We start from the raw sequence: 25082 nt of genomic DNA on the forward strand, positions 1-25082 counted from the left end.
CAAACCCTGACAAGCTGACGCAGGTATGAAATGCTGTAGCAATACCTAGCATGATCGCACATACTAACCCTCGTCTAAATGGCTAAGCAACACTAGCCGGTCTAGCCTAGTGATGCATGAGTGATGCCGGCACCGGGGAGCTGTGGTTCATTCAGAAGAAAGAAGAGTCCAGTTATAAGAAGAGTCGGTTCTTTTAGCTTGACTCTCTAAAAAGAGTCGGTGAATGTTGTTTATGACATTGGCTAAGGTGCCAAACAATACACACATTGAAACCATCGCTGTCCTTTAGAAGATGTCTCGTCAAGTGAAGTTCCAGAGGCCTTAAAGACTACACGTCTTTGTTCTCCTTGTGCTGCAAGTTTTGTAATTGACTCAGTTTTTTTTTTTTTGTGGCTTTAGGCGCTAACCTAATAAGGCCATCCAAGGTTAATGATAGACCCTTTTTAGACTGGCTGCATGTCTGACACCGATACGTGGCGCTGGTGGAAAAACAATTATGACTGACACGACTCGGGGCACAAGCCCCTGACATCTGATTGAAATGTTATCTACCCCCGACTCCTCCTGTGCAACGGACACAGCCGCCAGAGCTTGCAGAGGCTTGTGCGGCTTCGCTCGACGCTTCCCAGGAACACGGAGCGTTGCAAATCTCCGTGATTTAACGTTTTTCCCGCCTGAGCAGCCGGAGTCAGCACAAGTGTCATGTGCTGTCTCCAAACCAATCACCCCCCCCCCACCCTCTCCCCCCCGGACGGCGGGCTGACTCACTTGTGTGATGATACCTTACAATCTTTTCCCACCACGGGTCACATGGTCAAAAATGAAAGGATGCAAGCACCACTTTGATATTTGACTTTATTGCCCAATCTAATTAAAAAAAAAAAAATCTTTCACTTAATAATGACACCAAGAATATATTTTTCATCTCTATGCTACTAAAGGACTGTTTTCCATTTTCAATTTATTTTGTATTTTAGCTTACTTTAGCTTAGTCGTGTAAATTAGCATATTGTTGCATATAACTTTTTTTTGACTATTTTTGACTTTATTCTTGGAAAATTGCATCTGTTTTTATCATTTCTGCTTTTTAATTTTTGAACTATTTCTACTTCAGAATAAATATGTCTTTGGTAGTGAGTGAATTAATATTTTGACTTTGTCCTTGTAATATTACTGCTGTCTTTTTTTTGTTGTTGTGTGAAATTATTCAAAATTCATAATGCCGCCTACAGAGAACATACAAACTCCTTATTTCAAAATCACAAATACTTAAACATGCTGATATAGTTAATCTTCAAACAGCTAAAATAATGCATAAGGCTAAAAATAACCTTACTTAAAAATGTCATCCAATACTTCTCTACAAGAGAGGAGAAATATGATCTCAGGGAAGAAGTACATTTGAAATACTTATATGCTAGGACTACGTTAAAAAGCCATAGCATTTCAGTATGTGGAATCAAACTATGGAATGGATTGAGTAAGGACCCCAAACAATGCACAACGATGAGCCAATTCAAGAAACAATACAAGCAGTTGATGTTTGCTAAATACAAGGATGAAGTACATACTTTGGTATGTGACAAACATAAAATAAAACTAAATAAATAACAAAAAAACAAAAAACTATACTAGGAAAGCAGGAAGTGAACAAATGTAACAGTTACTGATTGTAAAAGTACCAGATGGAGGGGTAGGATTTAATAAGCTTTGCTTCTTCCTACTCCTTTTGGACATGTGGAACTGTGAACTGATTATGGGATGCACTCAATTGTAATCTGATGCATGTTCAAATGAAATATTACCATTACCAAATTATATTCCTCGGGTTGCATTTTTGGCACCCCTGCTTAAATACATCATTTACGCATGCAGAGGCACAGTAGCTTGAATAAAATAAAGAAGAAAATAAAATGTGGGAATTATTTATTTATATAATAATTATATTTATATATTTATTTCCCCCCCCCCCCCCCCCCCAGTTCTCCATGCTGCCCACAGGACTGCACAGGGGGAGTACTGTCGTACAAGCATATAGCAAAGTTAACACAACTTGGCCAGTGTTTTAGGTACCATTGTAACAAGCGAGAAAAGAAGTTAACTACTACACGGGCAATATTTTAGGTAACATTTTAACTCTCTAGCACACTCTAGTTGTTTAATTACTCAAAAAAGTGTAAAAAGAAGTTAACCACTGCGCTAACAGCTCTTCTCTTAATTGTTGAATTGCACACTTGGCCAGGATGTGTTTGCAAAATGTTACAACTGGTTGGGGTCCACAGCAGTACTTGCCACTTGTTGGGAGGAGTAGTCAGTAAATATAGCGACAAAGTCGCTAAGTTGCCAACACGGATCCCTCCTGCTACGTCGTCTTCTTCTCTGCTATATCGTTTATGAGCCAGAGCAAACAGGTTGTGCTAAATATTAGTAGCGGGCTGAATAAGAGGGTGGCTCTTTTGATGTTTCATATAAAAGCAAACTTTTTGTGTTTGTGTGCACAAAATAAAAGTTGTTGGTTGATGTCTGCTGCCTCCTTCTCGTCAGGGCGCGTACTGCTTATTGAACAAACTGATGCTTGCCGCAATATCTTTGGACGTTTGTTAGTTTTCATTTCATTTTAGGCAGAACACAGCCATCAAATATCTTGTTTCTGTTTTCCAGCCCAGTGGATCTTCCACGCTGTCCACTCCCAGCGCTCCAGTGACCGGCTACAAGCGCATGGTCATCCCCACTCAGCCACCTCTGACAGCCACAAAGAAGTCGACCCCCAAACCTCAGGCCCTTGGAGGGGGCGGCTCGTCAACTCTGCCGGCCAAGCTTCAAAGCCACGTGGCACCCCATGCGGCACCCCAGCCGGTCGCCGCTTCCTACGCCACAGCCTCCACGCCCAGCCAGCCCACCTTCAACGTCCAGGTGAGGTCGGCCCAGCCCAGCCCTCAGCATCAGGCTCCCAGTGGGCAGCACTTTGGCTCGCAGCATCCGGTCCGCAGCCCCACCCAGGTGCAGTACATGCCGGCCCAGCCCAAAGGACCAGACTTCGCCTACGGACCGCCGCAGCCCGGCTTCTCCCCGATGACTCAGGGTGGCTATCAGGAGCAGCAGTACCCGTCGGGCCACCATGCAAGCGGCCAGGGCTTCAGGAGAGCCGAACCGGCCCAACCGTACCAAACACCTGGACCTAAGAAGACCTACATCACCGATGTGCCACAGAGCCTGACCCCCTATACGTCTGGACCAACTATTCCACCAAAGGTGAGTACCCAAACTACAGTTCTTATATCACTATATGGGAATGTCCATTTCTGTTTCTAGGGTTATCTTCACACTTGTTCGTCTCTGGCATTGTCAGTGCCCTTCTGTGGTGGCAACACTAAAAAAAAAGAACGTCTCACACAAGTTGTCTTTGACTTTTGATCTGCTCACATCCTTTTTGATGGTACTTTAATTCATGCAGGAACGTGTGTTTTTGTTGTGTGCGTGTGCTGTAATGCAAGTGGAGGAGGTACTTCTCCTCTTTCATTGAGATGCATAGAATAAACTGTTATTTTAACCTTTATGAATTTTTGAAAGATCACGTCTGTTGGGAGCTTGGCGCCATTGGATTCCATTTGTCTCAGAAAAAGGCAGCTCCTGCTCTGAAGCATTTATCTCGGCTCTGTCGTTGGATTTCTTTCTTGTTTGTTTTGGGTGGCATGCAAAGACAAAAAGATTAGTTGACTTGATAGCGCTTCTCACTTCAGGCGGAGACGTAATCCTCTCTGCACACAGGGATGCCATAAAAGTGTAGAGTTTGTGAGGGGTTAAGTGGAAGAACATAGTGAAAGTGTTGGGTGTTAAACTTCACAACCGTAGAAGTGGAATTTCAGACAGTGTAAACAGGATCTTATACATAAATGAACTCCTGTGTCACTCACACTGCATACAGGGCACATGAATGACATAAACAGCCATTAAAAGATTAATGGCCTCGTGTCACAAGGCAGGAGGGAGCCGACAGGATTATTGGAGGGAGGAAGTCTCACCGTTGCTTAGTTATCACTGTCTATTTCATAGGAGCAGGTTCAACGATAACATCTTTATCCTTCATGATGGTTCCACCCTTTCAGCGGTTTTGACCAATGTTGGTTGGCATTTCTCCCCTTTCTGAACATTTTTGGAGCAAATTCCAGACTATTGAGCACACCCAAATATTAGCCGTACCCACCATGTAGTACCATGGTATATTTACACAGACACACTATAAACATTGCAATCCTATCTACACTTGGTGTTCCCAGCGTCAAACCTTTGCTCCGGTGAGATTTGATACACTAACCACGTTTACATGAGGAGTTTTTTCTTTCTGAATGCAATCTTTCCGAATTACATTTCTGAAAACAATGGTTTACATGGAAAGGAATATTCCAATCTCTTGTCTACATGCGCTGCTATAATCAAACAGAATAGTCAATGGGGCATGCACAGTAAAACATAAACATCAACATCACGTGATACCGACTTGCCCGAGTTTTTCTTTCACTTGTTGGAATAACTCCGTATTGCGTGTTTTTTGTTCGTCCAGTCTTGAAATTAGATTGGATCAAAAACAAACTTCTAGTGACGATTGCTCGCCTCCATTTTCAAAACTGAAGAACGTCTGGAGCTGCGTGTTACGTCATATCTGAGCATGCGCTGAAAGAACGCACTCGGGATAAATTTAAACAGGAAAAGATCAAATTCAATCTTGCTAATATTTTATAATTAAACTCATGACATGTTTTATATAGATATATATTTTCTTTTTTAATAAAACTGGACTTATGAATAAAGTATAATAGGGTTTAGATTCTGTTCCACAGATGGCGGTAATGCACACCGAAAGCTGCTTGCCAAACGCTAATAAACAACAGAAGAAGAAAAACACGATGACGAAGAACGCACCCTGACAACTTTACATTTGAGCGGGTACAGGATACCTCAATCGGATTGGGGAAAGGAATATTCCACCCGATTATATATTCATTCGGATTGGCACTTTTCTTTCGGAATGAGGTGTATACAAAGGTTACATTCTTTCTGTTTGAGCAAATAAACCAAATGGGTCCATGTATACGTGGGTAATGTTGAGTGTTCACAGAGGGATAAAAGTTGACTAAAAGTGACATAAGTGATGCTTATGTACTCTATCTACTTTTCCGCCTTGTGCAAGTAACTACTTCTCTTGTTCTTCTACCGTATTAAAAACATATGCTTGTAGATATGTAACCACAGAATATCGTGACACAAAACGATTCCTGCATTTTACTTGTCTAATTTCTCTTCGCTTTTCACTTTCTTTTTCTGTGACGCACCGCCATCCGCAGAGTCTGCCTCACGATTGGGAGATGTTATAAGTTGACGGAAAGTCAACTACAAAGAATGAAAGTGGCGTTGTCTTCCTTTAATCTAGCGACACACAACTAGGTCTTCTTCCGCCTCCCGCACAGAGCTAGTTTTTTTTCTTCTACCTTATTAAAATTGTGCGGTTGTGCGTATGTAACCACAGAACATTGTAACACAAAACATCGTAACACTAAAACAATTCCTGACAATTCCTTCATTTTGTGATGCTTTCACTTTCCTTTTCTTTGACCCATTGCCGTCAGAAGTCTACTTCACGCTTGGAAGACATCAAGAACAGAAAAATGTCATCTGTAAAGTGTGAAAAGTGGTGTTGGCTTACCCCAGTGTAGTGACACGCAACTATGTATCCTTACGCCTCACACACGGAACTAGTTCGCGGAGGCCTGTTGTCAGGATTTTGCTTCATTTTTCCTCTCCTTTTCTTTGACGCAGTGCCATCAGAAGCGTCTGTCTCACTCTTGGGCGACATCATGAACATATTACATTTTGCTATTGTTATTTTACGATGTCTGTTTTGACTTTCCTTTTCTTTGACGCATCCAATCAGATTCTGCGTCATACTTGGCAGACATCATGAACACAAAAATGTTAGCTGTAAAGAATATTTTGTGAAAGTTGTCGTATATAACCTTGAAATAAAACCCCTAAAATACACTTTTAATGAATGAACTGTTCAAGTGAAACACCTTTTGATAAGTAAAAATTGGGGCCCGAGCTATGAAAAAGGTTGTCAGAGTGAATGAATTGTGGTAGGGCTTGCAGGAATCCTGACAACAGACCTTTTTATAGTACATGCCGTGTCTGAGAAGAATTCCAAAAGGCTGTGGTTGGGCTACAAAACGAGGGGGAAAGCGATGCCATGGAGACGACTATTCTAATCCGAGTGCATCTCTGGAAAGTACGAGGCCCCCGAGTTTGCTCCCGTTCAAGGCTGGCGGTGCCGCTCGCACATACAAAGCGGGCCCGGACTCCGCTGGGAGCGGCTCATCAAGGACTGTATTTTGCTAAACACAAACGAGCTCCAATGTAGAAAATAAGTCTAATTATGTTTGTTCAAAACAAACATCTACATATTGCTTGAAAGCTCGCCGCAGTCCCAGTGTGGCGCTGCCTTCACCAAAACAAAAGGTGACGTTTAGCAGATTTGTTTGCCTTTGATTCCAGATAAAAGCAAATTAGTGCAAGTGTGCTGTCTATATATATAACCCTTTTACTTCCACTGAGGAGCTTACTTCTAGTTGGTAGTCATTACCTCTGCCAAGGAGGTTTGGTTTCATTGTCATGCTTTTCAAAGTAAGTAAAAACAGTAGAAAAAAACCCCACTGTGATGTTTTTTTTAGTAAATGCTCCACCTGACACTTCTATTGTGGGTGTCTATCTCAGGGCTGTTCTGAGTCTGCTATAGTGTGTGGTCTACAAATGCAAACAACTTATAGGGGTCACACAAAAACAACATTAACCTTGACAGATGTGGCTGTAGGCAACCTCTTTTATGTAGTTTTTTAAAACAATGAATGATCAGCACTATTAATGCTGACTGAGCTTCTGGTTCTGTTGCTGCTGTGTTGTTCAGCACAGGTGGTTCTCAGGTGTTTGACGAACTCCCATAAATAAGTTGGTTTAGAAACGTAATTTCAAACGGTTTGGTGTGTAAAGTACAAGACAGACTTGAGAACTACTCACAGTAATTAATTGGAAGGTCAATATAAATGAAATCTTCAAGATCAAACACTTAATGTACAAAGTCATCATTCAAAATTACTTATTTATTGATATGACGCACACGGAGCAAGGAACAATTTCGCTCTGTCTCCTTCCTGCTGTGGTCTGCTCATACTGTGAGGTGTTCAAGCGCACTCACGTACCCCTATGGCAGTTGACATACCCTTGGGGGTACCCATACCCCACTTTGGGAACCACTGTACGACGGTATTTTATATGCTTTTATTTGTTGTTTTGTTTTCTCATGCACTCTACATTATTGTTGAAGTTACACCAATAACTGGATATTAAAAGCCTCTAAAAAAGTAGCATTTATAGTCGATGTTTGACTTGGTGTCGTGACCGGTTGGTGACCCTCATCAATGGTGTAAAATGTGACGACTGAAGAGCGACTTAGTGGCTTCCTATTGACAAGGAGGCGCCCCCATTGGCTGATTAGTGATTGGCGGCATCCTCTCAGTGGGGGGGTCTTTCCTGCATTGAAGGCGTCAGCGCGTATTCATAGAAGGTCAGTGTCGTGACAAGTTCAGCATGAAGTCGTCTTGTTCTAATTAGCAAACACACACACACACGTCAGCCCAAGCCTCGGTGTGTTAGTCACTCACTCACATAAAATATAAAAGTACCCCCAAATCCTCCAGTGTTTGCTTTTTATTGGGCTGTAAAATAAATGAGCAGATTTTTATGCTTAACAACCAATTTCCATGAATCCCCCCCGCCTATTCCCGAAATGGAAAGGAAGCTAAGCTGGATGATGACTCGTGTTTTTGCTGATCTTGACTGACGTTTGACTGCAGCGGCGGCACGGATTATTTTCCAAACACTCAATCCCGGCAAGCGGTTAATGTCCCCCAGAAGGTCAGCCATGTTTGCAGATGTCAAACATGGCCGTCTGACATTTCTCCGCCGTCTCGCACTGCCCCGGTTGGTAACCACGGTTACGTTTGACCTGCTGAGATTGCTTGGACATCTTACCTTACTTGAGTTGACGTGGGACAATATGGTTTGACTTTGTATTGTATACAGAAAAGGCTTATTTAACTTTAAATTGTGTGTATTTGCGGTTCTCCCATTTTAACCATACAAGTGTTAAAAAAAGTTGAACTTTTGCGGTATATTTTTTCCTGAAAATTCCGGTTGAACTGCAAATTGTACATATTTTGGGATGTTCCACTGCAAAGCTATAAATTATGTTTCAAGTCACATTTGCATGATACTAATAACCACATTCAAGTGGAAAAAGAAGTGAGGCACTATAATGAAAACCTGAAAATGACTTTCCCTCTGTCATTGGAAGCCACAAAAAGCCAAATTAGAAGCAAAACATGCTTTTATATTTCTTAGATGCTCGCCACGACTGCACATTGCCTTCAGCATGGTGTTTGAATCCAAGTTTTGTTTGACTTTGGAGGCATTTTCTTCCCTCAGAAAATGTACTGTTTTGGGGGAGACAAACTGTCACCATTATAAATGTTATTACGACGTAATAATAGTAATATATTTCTCATTGGGAGTGACCAGGATGGATAGGATCAGGAAGGAGTACGTCAGAGGGACATTCCATGTTAGAGGCCTTGGAGATAAAGTCAGAGACCAGACTGAGATGGTTGGGACATGTCCAGAGGAGAGATAGTGAATATATTGGTAGAAGGGTGCTGCCAGGTCGGAGGCGTAGAGGAAGACCAAAGAGGAGGTTTATGGATGTAGTGAAGGAGGACATGAGGGTAGTTGGTGTGAGAGAGACAGGGTTGGATGGAGGAGATTGATTTGCTGTGGTGAACCCTGAAGGGAAAAGCCCAAAGAGAAAGAAGATGGTCACTACTACTACTACTACTACTACTACTACTACTACTACTACTACGATACGTGATGTTTGAACTTCGAGTTTTGGCCGACTTTTGAAGATGCAGGTTGAACTCCAAATGTCTGTATTTTGATGTGGTCCACTTTATCCCTGCAAACAGTCACCAGTATAAACTACATAGTGTGCAAGTGTAAAAATAAGTTAGGTACTATTTATGGTGAAGCGTGACCATTTTGACTTGTGAGGTATACTTTCCCAGAAAATGTTGGTTGAAGTCCAAATCGAGCGTATTGTGGGGAGTTCCACTGTTAAGCATCATAAACCCTATTATGTCTCAAGTAATATTTTAAGAGTATTTACCATTCAAGTGTTTACAGTACAGCATTAAAGCAAATGTATTTCTCCTCCATACAGCAAAGCAGCCAAAAGCTAAATCCAACTGTTTTGGTATGAGCTACTGCATCGTTGTCCTCCATGTGAAGCGAGTGTGTGCGAGCGTACACTTGATTGGTCAGCGGTCAGCCTCGGTAGATCACCACTGTTTGTCACACAAGCTCTCGTAAATAACGGTCCCGGCCCGCCACCTTCTTCACCAGAGCGGCGGCTAAATAACCGCCCCGATCGATACCTGTCAGGAGGGTCCGTCATCAGTGGAGAAACGCTTCTGCTGTTTGTGTGGAGCAAAGACGTGTTCATCACGTAAACTGTTTAGCTCTGCTTCCATTCTCATGCTGATATTACATTATACCCCGTTTGTTCTCATTATTTATCTTACTGCTTATGATACTGAGAGAATGTTGCTCAGGGGCTGCTGGTGCAGTCAGTGAGGATGGGAACCATGACAGCAGTTTAGTAGAAACAGCGGCCCCTGCTGGTTGCTTGTAAATTGCTCTGCTCTCTTGAGACCGTCCCCTTTTGTCCACTCTATGAAATGTGATGTGAAATGTGTTTTTTACTTACTGGCTACTTTATTCGGTACACATGCTACAACAGTCCAATGGAAAGGCTTCATACTCCAATCTTGTTATGTAATCGAATGACAACCAAAGGTTTTGTCAGTATGATGTAGTTGTACTGTTTGCCATTACCGACGACAAACACTAAATCAAATACGTTATTTGGAAAAAAATATTTAATGAATACAGTAATACATCCAAAAATAGTTTTAGTAATAATAAAACACATTAAAAAATTATTACAAAAATCATTGTAGTATTTGTTTATACAGTTATAGTTTTTAAAAGGTACTTAAAAAACCTACATTTTATATTTTTATGTGGAAAAACTGCACTAAAATAAACCTAGTATTTAATAATAATAATAACATACAAAATAAGAATAAAAAATTATAAAATCTGATTTTTTAAATATTTATTTATTTGTAAATAAAACCCAGAATGAAAATGAATAATATTAAACACATGTAATATTTAAATTGTATTTGCTAAATTCCAATAACTATTTTTATTTGGAAATATTTGATAATGTATTATTATTATTAATAATAATAGTAAGAATAACAATACACAGAATACAAAACTGAATGAAATATAATATATATAATAAATATATTTTCTTATTAATGTCATATTTAAAAAAACATTTGTCAAAAGAAAAAAAAAATTAAATGTAATATCTGTTTCTATTGGACACATTTTACTAATAAAGCACAAATATACAAATAAATAAGGCAGATTTTTATGTATCCTATGAAATGCATAATATATAGTAATAATATATATTATATATATAATATATACATAATATTTCATTTTTTTAAAGAAATGCTACCATTATATATTTTGTTATATGTTTAATAAATCATTATATAATACATTTAAAGAAATGACACAATTAATGTTTAATTTTTTTGACCAAATTTTTACTAGGAATTTAATTAATCAAAAAGTACCAAAAATGAAGAAAGGTGGCAAAAGTAGAAAATGTGATTGTTAAAATATGTAATACATTTAATAATTTATAATAATTTGGTAAACCTTACCAAAACGTATGTTGAATTTGATCACTTGAGTACAAAGTACAAAGAGTAATTCATAACAATTTAACATATGTATATGTATTGGCCGGTGTGCCCCATGGAGTGTGTTTATGGTCGTTGTAAGAGTTTAAAATATTGAAGGTGATGAAGAAAGGTGCTCCAATCCTTGTTATCGTTGAAATGTCAATCAAGTCCACCTGCGGCCATGGACGCTGAGGAAAGAATCTCCATTCCAGCAAACCGTGCAATCATTTGTTGTCATGTTGTTTGCCCCCCCCCCCCCCCCAAATACACACAAATACACACACACACATTGCTCGTGGCACCCCTCTCTGCACTCACAGATTTTCAAATATCTGTTTGCAGGGGGATGTGTCAGTTCCAAACACATGACCTACTTTTTACACACGCACAATCTTCCAAACGTGGAAAAGCCCCTTACATACATTACATGTCTGCACGTGAACACGTCCGTTCTGCCTTATGCTTAATTTTTCATTATCATACGCAGCTGCTCCACACTTGACTGCTATGTTTTATTTTCTTCTTCTTCTTCTTCTTGCAGCCCGCAGCATTTAATTGGAGCTGAAAGAGAATGACCTATTTTGTTTGTAGAAAACGTACACTTATCTGCTCCTCCTCAGAAGGTGGCCTTGGGCTTCCTTCGCAGCAGCCTCGTGCGACGCGGGAACGCACCGCCAACCTGTTTAACGCGGCACATTCATCAAAAGCGCCGACAGGAAGCCACGTATGCTACGCCGCTGTTTCATTCCGCTTTGTTACCGCCTTGCGTAATGATATTCCGAAAATGATGGACTTCATTTGCTTTTTAGGATGATTTTGAAGTGTAAAAATAAGTTAAAAAGTGTAAAAATGAATGGTACACAACTCGCTTATCTCTACTGACAACTCATTGTAGGCTCAGCCATATTGTGCTGAGCAGCCGGGACGGAGACATGCGTTTACATACACAAAATGTTTGCAAAACAAAGGAAAAAGTAGGGCTTGGCCATATGGAATCCAATAAATCCACTCCAAAGTCACGCCTCCTAATGCACACATTGAAGAAAATCTTTTAACGGCAAAGGTTTGATTCTAGACACACGCTATAGTACACACACACACACACCAAGTGGAAGTGAGTGAAAGGATAGTGTGACTGATCCAAGCAATCCTTTCATTGTTTTGGTGAAACCGAGTCGCCTAAGCTGCTGTAATCACTCGTTTAGTGTCGCAACGACAACAAATGCTTTTTTTAAAGTCATTCCAATCCAATAAAACAGTCCGCAGTCCCAAAGAAACGTCCGTTTGAAGCTCTTGTTTTTTCTTATCTACACTATTCTAATAAGATGTTTGCCTCTGAAAAGCGTCTTGCTAGTAATTCCATTGTGAGGCCGACAGAAGGAAGAAAAAAAAAAGGGCAGGACAGCAGGAAGAAGCTGATTGTCTAAAAAACAAACAAATAAAAACAAACTAATAGAGCTGTGGAAGAGGGTTTTGAGATTGTGTGTTGCAACACTCCAGTTGGAACATTTTGTGTTGCAATGTTTTGTGTTACAGCATTTTATGTTGTGCCATTTAAAGGGAGCTGTACTTTTTTGGAGTTTTCCCCCATCATTCCCAATCCTTATGTGAAACATGAACACATTTATTTCCCTTTTCTGTGCATTATGACACAAGAAAACTAGTTAATATGCGCTAGCTAACAATACTGTCATTGGGGTACACCTATTTCATCGGAAAAAAAAACCCTCTTACAAAATTGCATGGTTTGATATCATGCATTAACACGTACACTGCTGATAACATGTAATAGTTGCAGTATCTTGCCGCATTTTTGAGGCGTATTGATACACATACATATACTAGTTCCATCAACAATAGCAGCAAAGATATATCGGCAACACTTACCATGTCCGCTTGCATTGGGATGGCTGTGTCTTCCTGCACAAGACGTGTGCTCCAGTCCTCAGGGAAAAAAAAGGTGACGGCAAACCAGCATCTTGTTGAGTCTTTGAAGCAAAATTGAGAGCTAGGTATCCACTCTTCCTTCTGTGAATGACGCTGAGACTAGCAGTTAGCAAGGGATAAAAATAGTTTTTCCATGTTAGCTGCTACAATAATATACACGTTATGAAAGTTGAACACTGTTGGTGTTATGTTTTTTTGCGTGTTTTGCTTTAGTGTGAAAATAGGTATTTCCCATGCTAGCACGCATGCTAGCTAGCACACAGTAAATTGTTTTCTCGCACTAAAATGCACAGAAAAGGTAAAGAAATATGTGTTCATGTTTCACATAAGGATTGTGAAAGATGGGCAACATACCAAAACGTGCTGATCCCCTTGAACACGGGTGCTCCTTAAGTCGATCGCGATCTACCGGTCGATCGCAGAGGTGGTACTGGTCGATCGCTGATCGATCGCTGGTCGATCGCGGCGTTACATTAAAAAAATATCATCCTAGCATCAATGCCGTCACTTGATTGATATACAGGGCAGCCATTCAGATGACAACTGAATGTTGCCCTTCGGGTGACCAATCAAATCAAACAACGTCTCTAAGTGCAGCAGAACTACGATGTCAGCCTATCATCCATCCCTGTTACTTGATTGACATACAGGACGACCAGTCAGATGACAACTGAATTTTGACCTTTAGGTCACCGCTCATGCGTAAACAACAATGCAAAGTGCTAAGCTAGTCGGCGAATTGCGTCAGATTTTAAGCCCTCGCTAAAGTTTATGGTCACTAAAATGAGTGAAGTAGCTGGACCAAGTAAAAAGGCAAAAACATATCACTTCCATACGGAATGGGAGGTGGACTTTTTTTTTCACAATGTCTTTTTCGAAGTGCGTTTGCCTGGCTAACCTGGCTATCAGCAGCTACTGTCCGGACTATGCATCCCTGGCTGATTCAATTCAGTGCAAGTCATCAAAGTAAACTCAGGTAATTACAAAAAATGTTAATAGTTAATTATGTGTGTTTTGCAATATTGGCTCATTTGGTTATGTACGGTACATCAACATACATTGTACGTACAAATAATCCTCAATACATTTGAAAATAAACAGATGTTTTGCATTTTTGTAGTGGGTAGATCATTTTGACTCGGTCATTTTAAAAGTAGCTCGCATGCTGAAAAAGTGTGAGCACCCCTGGCCTTGAATGTTTTTTTTTTAACATTTCGAGTTACTCTGATTTGTGGTTACATTTGATCTTATATTGTTTGGCATTACATTTCTTCTTTTGCCGTTTTGCGCTATGACGTTTTCGAGTTGCAACGTTTAATGTTTCAACGCTTTGTGGTGACGAAATTGTGTTACAATGTTTTGTGTTCCAGCCTTTTGTGTTGGGCTGTTTAATGGTGTGACGTATCGTGTTACGCAGTTTTGTGGTTGCATCGTGTCTTACAGCGTTTGTTATGTGTTGCTACGTCGTTTTGTGTTTTGGTATTCCTACATTTCCTGGTATGGTGTTAGCCTGCTGTCTGCTACGCTTATTGTTTCATTCTTGAAATCAGCTGAAAAAGTAAAAAGGTCCAAAAAAAAAAAAGAAAGCCGAAACGTCTTCAGTGTTATTAGAAGGACAAACGGTGGTGAAAAATTGACAGTATGAACGTCACAATTTTGTGATACTCTAAGGCGATGCTTTCCCAGCACGAATTCCCTTCATTTTGTGCATACGTGCCTTTTGCACGGCAGTGTTTGACAGCTCTCAAATGTCAGTCAGCAACTGCCGGCGCCTGTCAAGTTGACAACAAGAACGGGACACGGGCTTTGCCCTCCGAATGTCCCAACCGTCACAACACAGCCCCAACAAAGTGCAAATACAGTATATCATAGAAAGAGGTATCACATATGATGTCATCACATCCCACTTCCAAATGTATTTTGATGCACTGTGGCAAATAAATACCAGGAGGACTGCACATCCCTGCTTATTCACGATTTAGCTTTCACGTCCTCATAAATTTGCTGATTTTTTTTGCTCTTTCTCGACAAAAATATACACACTCTGATTTCGGAGCAGCATTTGCAATAAATGTGACCCTCTCAACGCTTGGAGGGAAAAAAAGTGAAGCATAAGGACATACATACATACGTATTTTACCTAATCACATATTTATAATATTTTATATTCTTGTAATATTTACAATTTTTTTCATATATAAACATTTTTCCAAACTTAGGGTGAATTATTAAAGCCAAAGTTTGCCAAAGTTTCAGATAATGAGGTTTGTGCATTTGGAAGTGAACCCTGAAAGAAGTTTGGGATGGCTCAAAACGCTGGGTTTGAAAAGGCGTGGTACAACAGCTCCTTTGTGATATCACAGAGGGACGGACTTCCTTATATGGTTCATAATTAGGAAGCACTTTGGGCGTGTGACCAATCACAACAGAGTGGGCATGCCCGGAGGCGGGCCGTGGGTGGAATGAAATAAAACAGACTGTTTTGGCAGGAAGCACAAATCAAAGGAAATACACCCGGATTAGGTGCAGATTCTGGAAGATCTAAAAAATGTTCTGTGTAGGTTATTGTGTGCAGCTGCTCTATAGGAGACCACAGCTCAATACAAAAGGGTTGAAAAATTCAGCATAATAGGTCACCTTTGAAATATTTTTAAATTGCGTTTTTTTTTAACCAAAAATTCAAAAACAAAAATTTCAAAAAGAAGAAAAAAAGAAAACACAAGGCTTACTTTTTTGTTGAGAACTGATATTTTGCTGAAACATGTTCTACTTCTGATTACTAAAGAAAGGAAAAAGATAGAAGTCTAATCTTTCTTTTCTACCATTCTATTCTATATTTCTATATAGCCGAAGAACACAGTATTCTGGGTGCCTTGAAAAATCTGTCAAAATCATAAAAAAAATGTCTGGGATTGAATGAGTTAAAGGGATTGTAGAGATTTGTGACATAAAGTTGTATGGCATTCTCATCAGCAGTCCAATGTATCAACCATCAACCAGAGAGGCGGGGTACACCCTGGACTGGTGGCCAGCCAATCACAGGGCACATATAGACAAACAACCATTCACACTCACATTCATACCTATGGACAATTTGGAGTCGCCAATTAACCTAGCATGTTTTTGGAATGTGGGAGGAAACCGGAGTACCCGGAGAAAACCCATGCATGCACGGGGAGAACATGCAAACTCCACACAGTGATTTCCGAGGGTGGAATTGAACCCTGGTTTCCTAGTTGTGAGGTCTGCGCGCTAACCACTCGACTGCCGTGCAGCCCATTTGCAGAAATTAACATAGTGATTTTTTTTTTTACACAATCACAAACCACACGACGATCTAAAAAATATGTATATTTTAGTTCTACTGCATCACATTGGGAGCTGTTTTCTGTTTCTAATGTTGTGGTTGCCTTGTTTAGCTACACAATAATTATCACAATCATGACACCAACTACAATGACAGATGTGTTTAGAATGAGTTTAGAAGAGTGGTCCAAACAAGAGCGACAGGGCCTCAGGTTTGTTTCTTGTCGGCGGGACACGGCACTGTCACAGGCATCAGGTGAGGGGACGCAGCGAGTCCGCCGCCCCCTCACCCTTCCCCGGCTCCTATCCACTCATCACCTAATCGCTCATGACACGGTGCAGGGCGCCACGGTGCACGCCGCAGACGGCAGATGTGGCAGTCGGTCACCGATCGACTCCCAAAGTCAGATATCTGTGTCTGGATGCATCAGGACACACGCGACGGTTTTTACTCAGAGACCGGGTGCCCCAAGTCTTAATACATGTATCGTACAGAAACGACAACATTTACAATGCAATTACGAAACAACAACGACATAGCACGAGTCGTAAGGTTTTTTTGTTTATCGGCCACGGGGGCCCAATGAATTTCTTGCTTTGAGCCCCCAAAGAACCAAGAACCCTTGACCCACCACTGGACATCTGCTATATGCATGTCCGAATACGCAAAATGTGTTGTTTACCACTGGTCCTCGTTTTCATGTTACATTTCTTCTTACGCCATTTCCTGGTGCGTCTTTTTGTGGATATGTTTTGTGTCACAGTTTCACAGTACAACCTTTTTGTGTTGCAGCATTTTTGTTGCAACGTTGCATGCTGTGATATTTCGTGTTGCACTGTTTAGCTTTTACAGCGTTTTGTGTTACGCCTTTTTTTAGTTAAGAGGGTGTTACATTTTGGTGCTGTGACCTTTGTGTGGTTACATTTCATGTTGTACATTTTTGTGTTGCATTTCATTTTGCGAAATTCTGTGTTATGCCGTTTTAGGAGTTGTGTGTTACAGCCTTCAGTGTTCTGACATTTTGTTACGTTTACAGTTGAGACATTCCACGTTATGCTTTTTGTGGTTCGATGTGTCATCGGTTCATGTAACAATGTTTTATGATTATTTTTTGTAGTTATGGCGTTTTGTGTTCTATGTTGCGAGGTTTCATGCTGTGGAATTCTGTTACAATTTTTTGTGGTTAAAGCATTTTGTGTGATGATATTCCGTGTTACGCCATTTTTGTGGTTGTGTTACATGTTGTGACATTTTGTGTTATGTCGTTTTGTGGTTACAATTTTTTCTGGTTATGGCGTGTTGTTGGTGTTCTGTGTTGTGAAATTTCATGTTGCAAAATTCTGTGTAAAATTTTGTTTTAAAGCGTTTTGTTACAGCATTCTGTGTTACTACCTTTCATCATTGTGTTTTAACTGTTGACGTTTCACGTTCCAACATTTTGTGGTTGTGACGTTTCGTGTTACAGTACATCATTTTGTGTTTACATTGTGTTTACATTTGGCGTTACTGTGTTTTTTGTTACATTTCTTATGGCATTTCTTATGTTTTGCAGTCTTTAGTGTTGTGGGCTTTCATGCTGTCACACTCCGTGTTCCAGCGTTTTGTGTTTACATTTTGTTTTACTGTGTTTGTGTTACATTTCTTGTTCTGGCATTTTGTGTTATGTTTCATGTTGTGACATTCCGTTTTGTGTTTACATTTTGTGTTACTGTGTTTTGTTACGCATTTTGTGTTACAGCGATTTGTGTTGGGACATTTCATACTATGTGGTTCTGTAGTTATGGCGTTTCGTGTTCTGACGCCCTGTGGTGCAGAAATTGGCACACGGTGTCCATTTTCGACGTCATCAGTTATGTCGCCATGGTTACGCAGAATGTCACAAACTATGAATAGCACACTTTCGCCCATCCAGTGATGTAATATGCGGGTTCTTGGCACGGTTTGTCCTGCAGAGTTGCGCAGACAAATCGTGCAAAGAACATCCTGTTATTATATAAGAAGACAGAGGTATCAGGACCAGTAAGATGGTAGGCCCATAATAAAAACCAAATCACTGGGAACCAAGAATAAGACCACTGCACTACCTGTCTGTTATGTGTATTGTTGAAGAGTTTTGTGATTTCCCACTGTCTGTGTGTGGCTTCATGCAGAGAAGACAAGACAGTTGAGTTTGCTGCTGTTGTTTTGGTGTGGTTTAGGTGTTTTTATTCTTCATGACAGTTTTAAGAGGCACGCGATTGAGACGAGTGCGGCCAATATTGTGGCTACAGTGACTTCCAGTGTATAAGCTGCACGTGTCTAGTACGTGTCTGTGCGTACTGGTCAGCTTTATTTGACAGGAATCATAAGCTATGAAAAAACCTGTGCTTGTCAACCCAGTAGAAATTGCAGGAGATCATTACTCAACATAATGGTCTGACTTACGGTTTCATCTTACAAACATTAAACTCCTCACACAGCAACTTAACACTCAAATAAAGAAAAGCCAGAGAACCTGGATCCCAAAACCCAGAGGGAAGCTGATGTCATTGCAGCGCCCCAATGAACACACTGCTCAGACACAATGCCTTATATGAGAATTTTGTTTATTTTATATTTGAAACTCATACTGGGACATGTTTGTATATTTGTATACACACCTTTTGCGTGTGAAGTTACTGTGTGATGAATTCAGAGTTTAAAGGGTTCATGGTTCAAAGTAGCAGTTTATAGACCAGAATTCATGGTTCTTGAGCAGACCAAAATAAGGTTTTAAATGGATTAATGGGGGGGCCGCATGGCGGTTGTGTGGTTAGCGCGCAGACCTCACAGCTAGGTTCAATTTGGTTCAATTCCACACTCGGCCATTTCTGTGTGGAGTTTGCATGTTCTCCCTGTGTATGTGTGGATTTTCTCTGGGTACTCCGGTTTCCACTCACATTCCAAAAACATGCTAGGTTAATTGGCGACTCCAAATTGTCCATAGGTATGAATGTGAGTGTGAATGGTTGTTTGTCTATATGTGCCCTGTGATTGGCTGGCCACCAGTCCAGGGTGTACCCCGCCTCTCGCCCGAAGACAGCTGGGATAGGCTCCAGCAACCCCTTTGACCCTCGTGAGGATAAGCGGTAGAAAATGAATGAATGGATTAATGTGAGTATACCTCGTTCCATATGGCTACCAATGTTGAAGGGTGTACATCAGACAGATCGGATGTGTTACTTCTGCTTTCGAGTGTCCTGTGTTGTAATGATGTCCATCGACATCCATGTTGTGTGAGCTTGGTCCTTTTGTGCTCACAGCGGGGAACATCCGACGGAACTTCAATGAAAGTCAGCCTGAGAGTCCTGAGGGTTGAAGGCCAACAAAAGATTGAAATGTACCAATGTCGCTAAAAGTCGACATCCGCGTTGTACAGCTCGATGGTTCCTATTGTCGCTCAACGGGAAGTGCGGCACCATCACAAAGACGAGTGGGGGGGGAGCAATTTTGCTTTTATTCAAGTGGAAAATAGTCTTTGGCGCTGTCACAAAAGAGTCCCCAAACAAGGCGCTTTAAACTCTTGCCAGTGCGTCGCTGCGGGCTGTCAAAGAGTGGATCAGGTAGAAATGAAGCTTAAAGTCAAAAGTCTGTTTCTGGTAATCGCAGCATTTGCCTTCCTGCTCCTGTGTGCTTTTGATGTGGAGCTGACATTAACAGTGGCAGATCGCGCCTCTTTCAAGCCTAATTGGAGGAAACATTCACTAAAAGGCTCCTATGTGGCGTGCGAGGCCTTAATTCACCTGCATTGAATACGGCTTTGTTTTATTTAAAAGATTCATTCAACAAGAGCTGACAATTAGGGGGCTGGGGGGAGGTGTATTTAACAACAGTTGCATCTGCCTTTGTTTATCCCCAAAAGATGCGACTTACACAACGTTAAAGCGCTGTAATGCACTCTGTAAAACTTGTGTAAAAAAGCTAGACTGTTTTATTTACAGATCCTGGCACTAATGTGTTGCGTTATATTGTTTTACAAAGTCACAGCTTAGCATGGTGTAAAAAAAGTTTGTTTCGCCGTTTCTCTGCAGCCTGGTGAGTGAGACAGAGAGAGCGCCAGCTCGCTACCAATGAACCGCTCGGGCTCTAACTGAGACACACCTCTTTCATCAAGTCATCCATCAGAGCTTTGGCTACATGCATACATATTTTTAATGATGTGTGACTATAATGTGTTTGTATGACCACCAAATGTGATCCAAGTTGCGTCTTTTCCAGACTTCGGAAAGGAAAAACCTCCTTCCTCATGATATTGCCTCTGGCACATCCCGAGTTAACGATATTTGAATTCTGACAATTGTTACATCACTGGTATCCAAGAGCTCAAGTGTGCCACTTATAGTTTGGAATATTTTCTGTAAAGTTGAAAGGGCCACTTCATTAGAACCCCTCCATTCAGGTCTACCATGCATATAACCTGTAAGGATCCAAGGTGGGGCCAAAGGTAAGCAACAGGCAAGCCCATTCAAAATGTTTGCAACACAAAACACTATAACCACAATCCATAGTAACCACAAAATGGCGTAACATGACATGTCAGAACACGAAATGTAACCACACAATGGCAGCCAGAGATGAACAACCGGCAGGGTCATTCAGAATTTTTGCAACATGGTAAGGAAACCAAACTAACCTCTAAGATGACAAGTGTCTTGCTGAGGTGCTTGTTAATACTGCAATATCGTAAAATGAAGTCCAGTAATCCCTGGTTTATGACTTCCAGACCTGACCATAATGAGTGAATTTCTGCCAAATAGGATTCCTTATTTATAAACGGAATATTTTCATATTTGGAGTATAGGAAACTTGTTCACGACCCTTGTGAGGATAAAAATTAATGAATGAACCTTCTAAATACATGTTTTAACATTAGAGCCCTCGACATGTAATAGCACCCCTATGGTCAGCTTTACATTCTTATTACCCAATATAGTAGATATAATAAGAGAAGATAAGACATAATATAGACTCACACGTTGGCATTAGGACAGTTCCTTGTTTTTTTTTTTATTGTATCTTTTATAATCGTATTTAAAGTTGGTGAAAAATGGTGGCAGGTCTGCTAAGATGAAGAATTCGTATTTAGGGGACATAAGGACTGGAGTCCAACGTCTCTGACTGATTAAATGACACAATCACTAACAACTCTTTTGGAATACCAAAAGACGTCCCGGTCAATCTGCATTGACTAATCCGATCTTAGATAAATTAGTCGGGTCTCCTGCGTTCAATCAGCTCCCAAATGTGGCAATTAGGAACACCTCAAAGGTCAGGCGGATCCGGGCCCGTGTTGCCATATTGAAAATCAAAGTGGGCATAAAGATCCGGCCCTGGCGAAGGTCAGCGCGTAGAGAGTAAAAGAATCAAGTTCAGGACTCCACAGGGGTCTGCAAAGGACACAAACACCTGTGAGGTGGCCGCCGGCTCGTCTGGATTGGTTGGCGATTGGTAACGGGAGAAGTGAAGGAGATGTCATCTTCACAGAGTTGTCATCCCCTCTGGAGCGATTAGCAGCGTAAAGAGAAAGCTTCCATTTTGTTCTGTTGTGCCTCATAATATTCTTCTCTTTTTCCCAACGCAAGGATTAGTCAGGGTCGTCCTTTCTTCTGCCGTTCATGTAGAGCACACGAGGACATGGACGACCTTCTGGGGAGTGCACCGGGGGAGGGGGGCCTGATCCAGGGTCAGATATCTCAGTGGGAAGGCCATGCACTGCATGTAAATCACACTGAATGTGTGCTGCTTCGACCTTCATCCACCATTCATTAAAGCCCTGCTTGTTGTGTGTGTGCGTGTGTATGTGTGTGTGTGTGTGTGAGTGAGAGCCTTTGAAAGCTGCGAGCGTCTAGTTAAGCAATGTGTTCTCGCATATGCTCTCTTGCTCTCAAACATCACCACAAATAGACCACAGGTGACGTTCATCAGCGAGGTGGAAACACATGCAAGGACTCTTCTTCACGACCTCACTTGGCCTGAATCACAACTCCCTTTCCTTTTTTTTTTTTCTGGCCCTCAGAGCGCCGCCCCAGTGGCCCACCCCGAGGATGAGCTGGAGCGCCTGACCAAAAAGATGCTCTTTGACATGGACAACCCTCCGTCAGAGGAATACTTTGGTAAGGCGCCGGCAAAGAGGCTTTAATGAGCACAAGCATGGCAACTGTTAAATGTTGTTTAAACGCTAAAAGAGAGCATGACTCACCGGTTAATTATATAATGTATAATGTACAGCCAAGCAAAAAAAAAAAATCGAACTGGCTTCGCTACACATCTTAAAACGTGCCTCTACCACATCTCTGTCAGATACAGATGTGGGGAGGTTTAAGTTTGATCATTTGTTTTGTTCTCAGCAAACATGCTAGCGTAGCATGATGTTAAAATGTAATGTAGCACTTTAGCTCACATTGTGATGCTAGCTCTGCGCCAGGCAGTGGTGTGGAGATATATTATTATGGGCTTGCTCAGTAATGCAAGCCCCATAGACTGCTGCTTAGCAGCTGTCTATGGGGCTTGCATAATTAGCCCATGCTAATTGCTAGCATGTTAGCATTTAAGCTAATTTACTCATGTCTAAAGGCATATACACACATGGCATGATGTAGGGAGGTTAAAGGACAACCTTGGCACTTTCTAAACTTGAGGCTCTCTTGCTAGGTGCTAGCATGGTAGCCGTTAGCATGTTAGCATTTAAGCTAATTTACTCATGTCTACAGGCAAATACACACATGGCATGATGTAGGGATGTTATAGGACGGCCTTGGCACTTTCTAAACTTGAGGCTCTCTTGCTAGGTGCTAGCATGCTGACTGTTAGCGTGCTAGCGTTTTAGCTAATTTACTCATGTCTAAAGGCAAATACACTCATGGCATGATGTGGGGACACTATGGGCCTGCCCCAAACTTTTCGGGACCTGAGGCTGTCTTGCTAGGTGCTAGCATGGTAGCCGTTAGCATGTTAGCATTTAAGCTAATTTACTAATGTCTAAAGGCAAATAGACACATGGCATGATGTGGGGACACTATGGGACTGCATCAACCTTGTCAGTACTTGAGGTTGTCTTGCTAGGTGCTAGCACAGTAGCCTTTGGCACACCGGTCCCGAGGTTCACAGCACAAGTGGCAAGCCCATCAAAATTTCCTATGGGAATTTTCTAGTTATTATTATCATCATTGCCTTGAGGACGTGTATTTAACTGCTGCTTGGGGGTATTCAGCTGTTTGTTGCTTTAATTGGTTCACATGAGATGCGGGTCAAAAGGATCTGGCCAGCTTAAGCAAAGCGGCGCCCTCTGAAACCTCACCGGCCTCGTTTTTCATGCTCAACGTGGCCACGGCTGTTTGGCGTGCATCCCGCATGTGTGCTCATACGTCTGCCAGTATGATGTGATGGCGGGTGAAACGAGGACGTGACCGTTGACTAACGCGTGGCGTGTGAGCTGAGAGCCAAAGCGCTGGCGCTTGTTTGCGACAGCAAGTTCGAGTAGGAGGAGCTGGGAAGTTGTAAAGTTTGTAACCTGGGATTAAACGATGTAGTGTCAGAGGTGGTGCAATAGTGTATTGGACGTGTGTTAGCTTTGATGCTGGGATTTAAACCGTTTAAAAATGCTTTTAGTAAGCGCTACTGGGAACATGGCCTTTTGCGTGTGCATAGCTTTAATGCTAATGAGCATGTTTGTCTGCAACAGAATGTGTCACCAACAAGCGCATGGTCTGTTTTAAATTATTCCACCCATGGCCCGCCTCTGGACACGCCCATTCCGCTGTGACTGGTCCCACTCAGCTTGTACAGCTCACAGTTTGGGCGTTCCCATATAAGGAAGCCCGGCTCACTGTGATGCCACAGAAAGATCTGAAACCAACAACAATTTTTTTTAATCTGCTGTAATTAGGGATGTCCGATATTGACCTTTTTTCTGATATGCTGAAATTGTCCAACTTTCAATTTCCTATACCGATATCAGCCAACACTGACATATGTAACATGACATATGTCCTATGGAGGAATGAACACATATGTGTTGTATGCAGTAGTAATTATCTGTTTTCATGATGGGGGGAGGCTGCACGATGGTCCATAGGTATGAATATGAGTGTGAATGGTTGTTTGTCTATATGTGCCCTGTGATTGGCTGGCCACCAGTCCAGGGTGTACCCCGCCTCTCGCCCAAAGACAGCTGGGATAGGCTCCAGCATCCCCCGCGACTCTCGTGAATGAATGAATGATGGGGGGGGGGGAGTCTTGATACCAATATCAACCGGTGTCGCATTTTATGCTGATATCGGGCCGGTACTGATAATTATCGGAAATATCACAGAAAAAAAATATTTTTTTGGTGTGATATTGTTTAAAATATATATATATAGTTTTTAGGTTACGGAAAAAGTCGTAATTACGATTAAAAAGTCCACAGCAAAAAAGCTGAAACAGTTATCAAAAACAACATAAACAAATATCAGCAAAAATGGGAAAGAAACAACTGTAATTTTACAAGAATAAAGTCAAAATATTGAGAAAAAATACAGTAATTTTAGAAGCAGAGTTGAAATATTAAAGTATTTTTTAAAGTCAGAATATTTTGAAAAACAAACAAAACAAATTAAAGTTGTGATTTTGGGGAAAAATAGGTTGAGAGGTAAGTCGTAATTACGATGGATTACTGTATATATAATCTGCTTTCAATTTTCTTTTTTCTTTTTTTTTCTGTGATGCGTCCTCAGAGATGCGGACGCCCTGATTGGCCGTTACGCTACGTCAAGTAATTGAGCGGCTCTGATAGAACGCTGCCTGTGACATCACAGAGCGCCAGCGTGTAACGTTAATTCAATTCAACGAAGCCCCCGTGGACCAGTGGGACGGGTCTTGGCTTCATCAAAGACGTTAGC

At 41.3% G+C, this 25082-nt stretch overlaps 1 protein-coding gene across 1 annotated transcript in view; it reads left to right on the forward strand.

The window, feature by feature from the left end:
* The window catches only part of lpp (LIM domain containing preferred translocation partner in lipoma), a 144214-nt gene that overhangs the window by 80474 nt on the left and 38658 nt on the right, over nt 1-25082 (forward strand). Inside the window, exons 6-7 of the mRNA XM_058072881.2 lie at nt 2662-3252; nt 22220-22316. Of these exons, the coding sequence (XP_057928864.2) occupies nt 2662-3252; nt 22220-22316 (688 nt within the window). The remainder of the gene's footprint in view (nt 1-2661; nt 3253-22219; nt 22317-25082) is intronic.

The sequence above is a fragment of the Doryrhamphus excisus genome, linkage group LG4 (assembly GCF_037039965.1).
Source record: "Doryrhamphus excisus strain RoL-2023G ecotype Guam linkage group LG4, RoL_Dexc_Guam_v1.1, whole genome shotgun sequence".
Classification (NCBI taxonomy): domain Eukaryota; kingdom Metazoa; phylum Chordata; class Actinopteri; order Syngnathiformes; family Syngnathidae; genus Doryrhamphus; species Doryrhamphus excisus.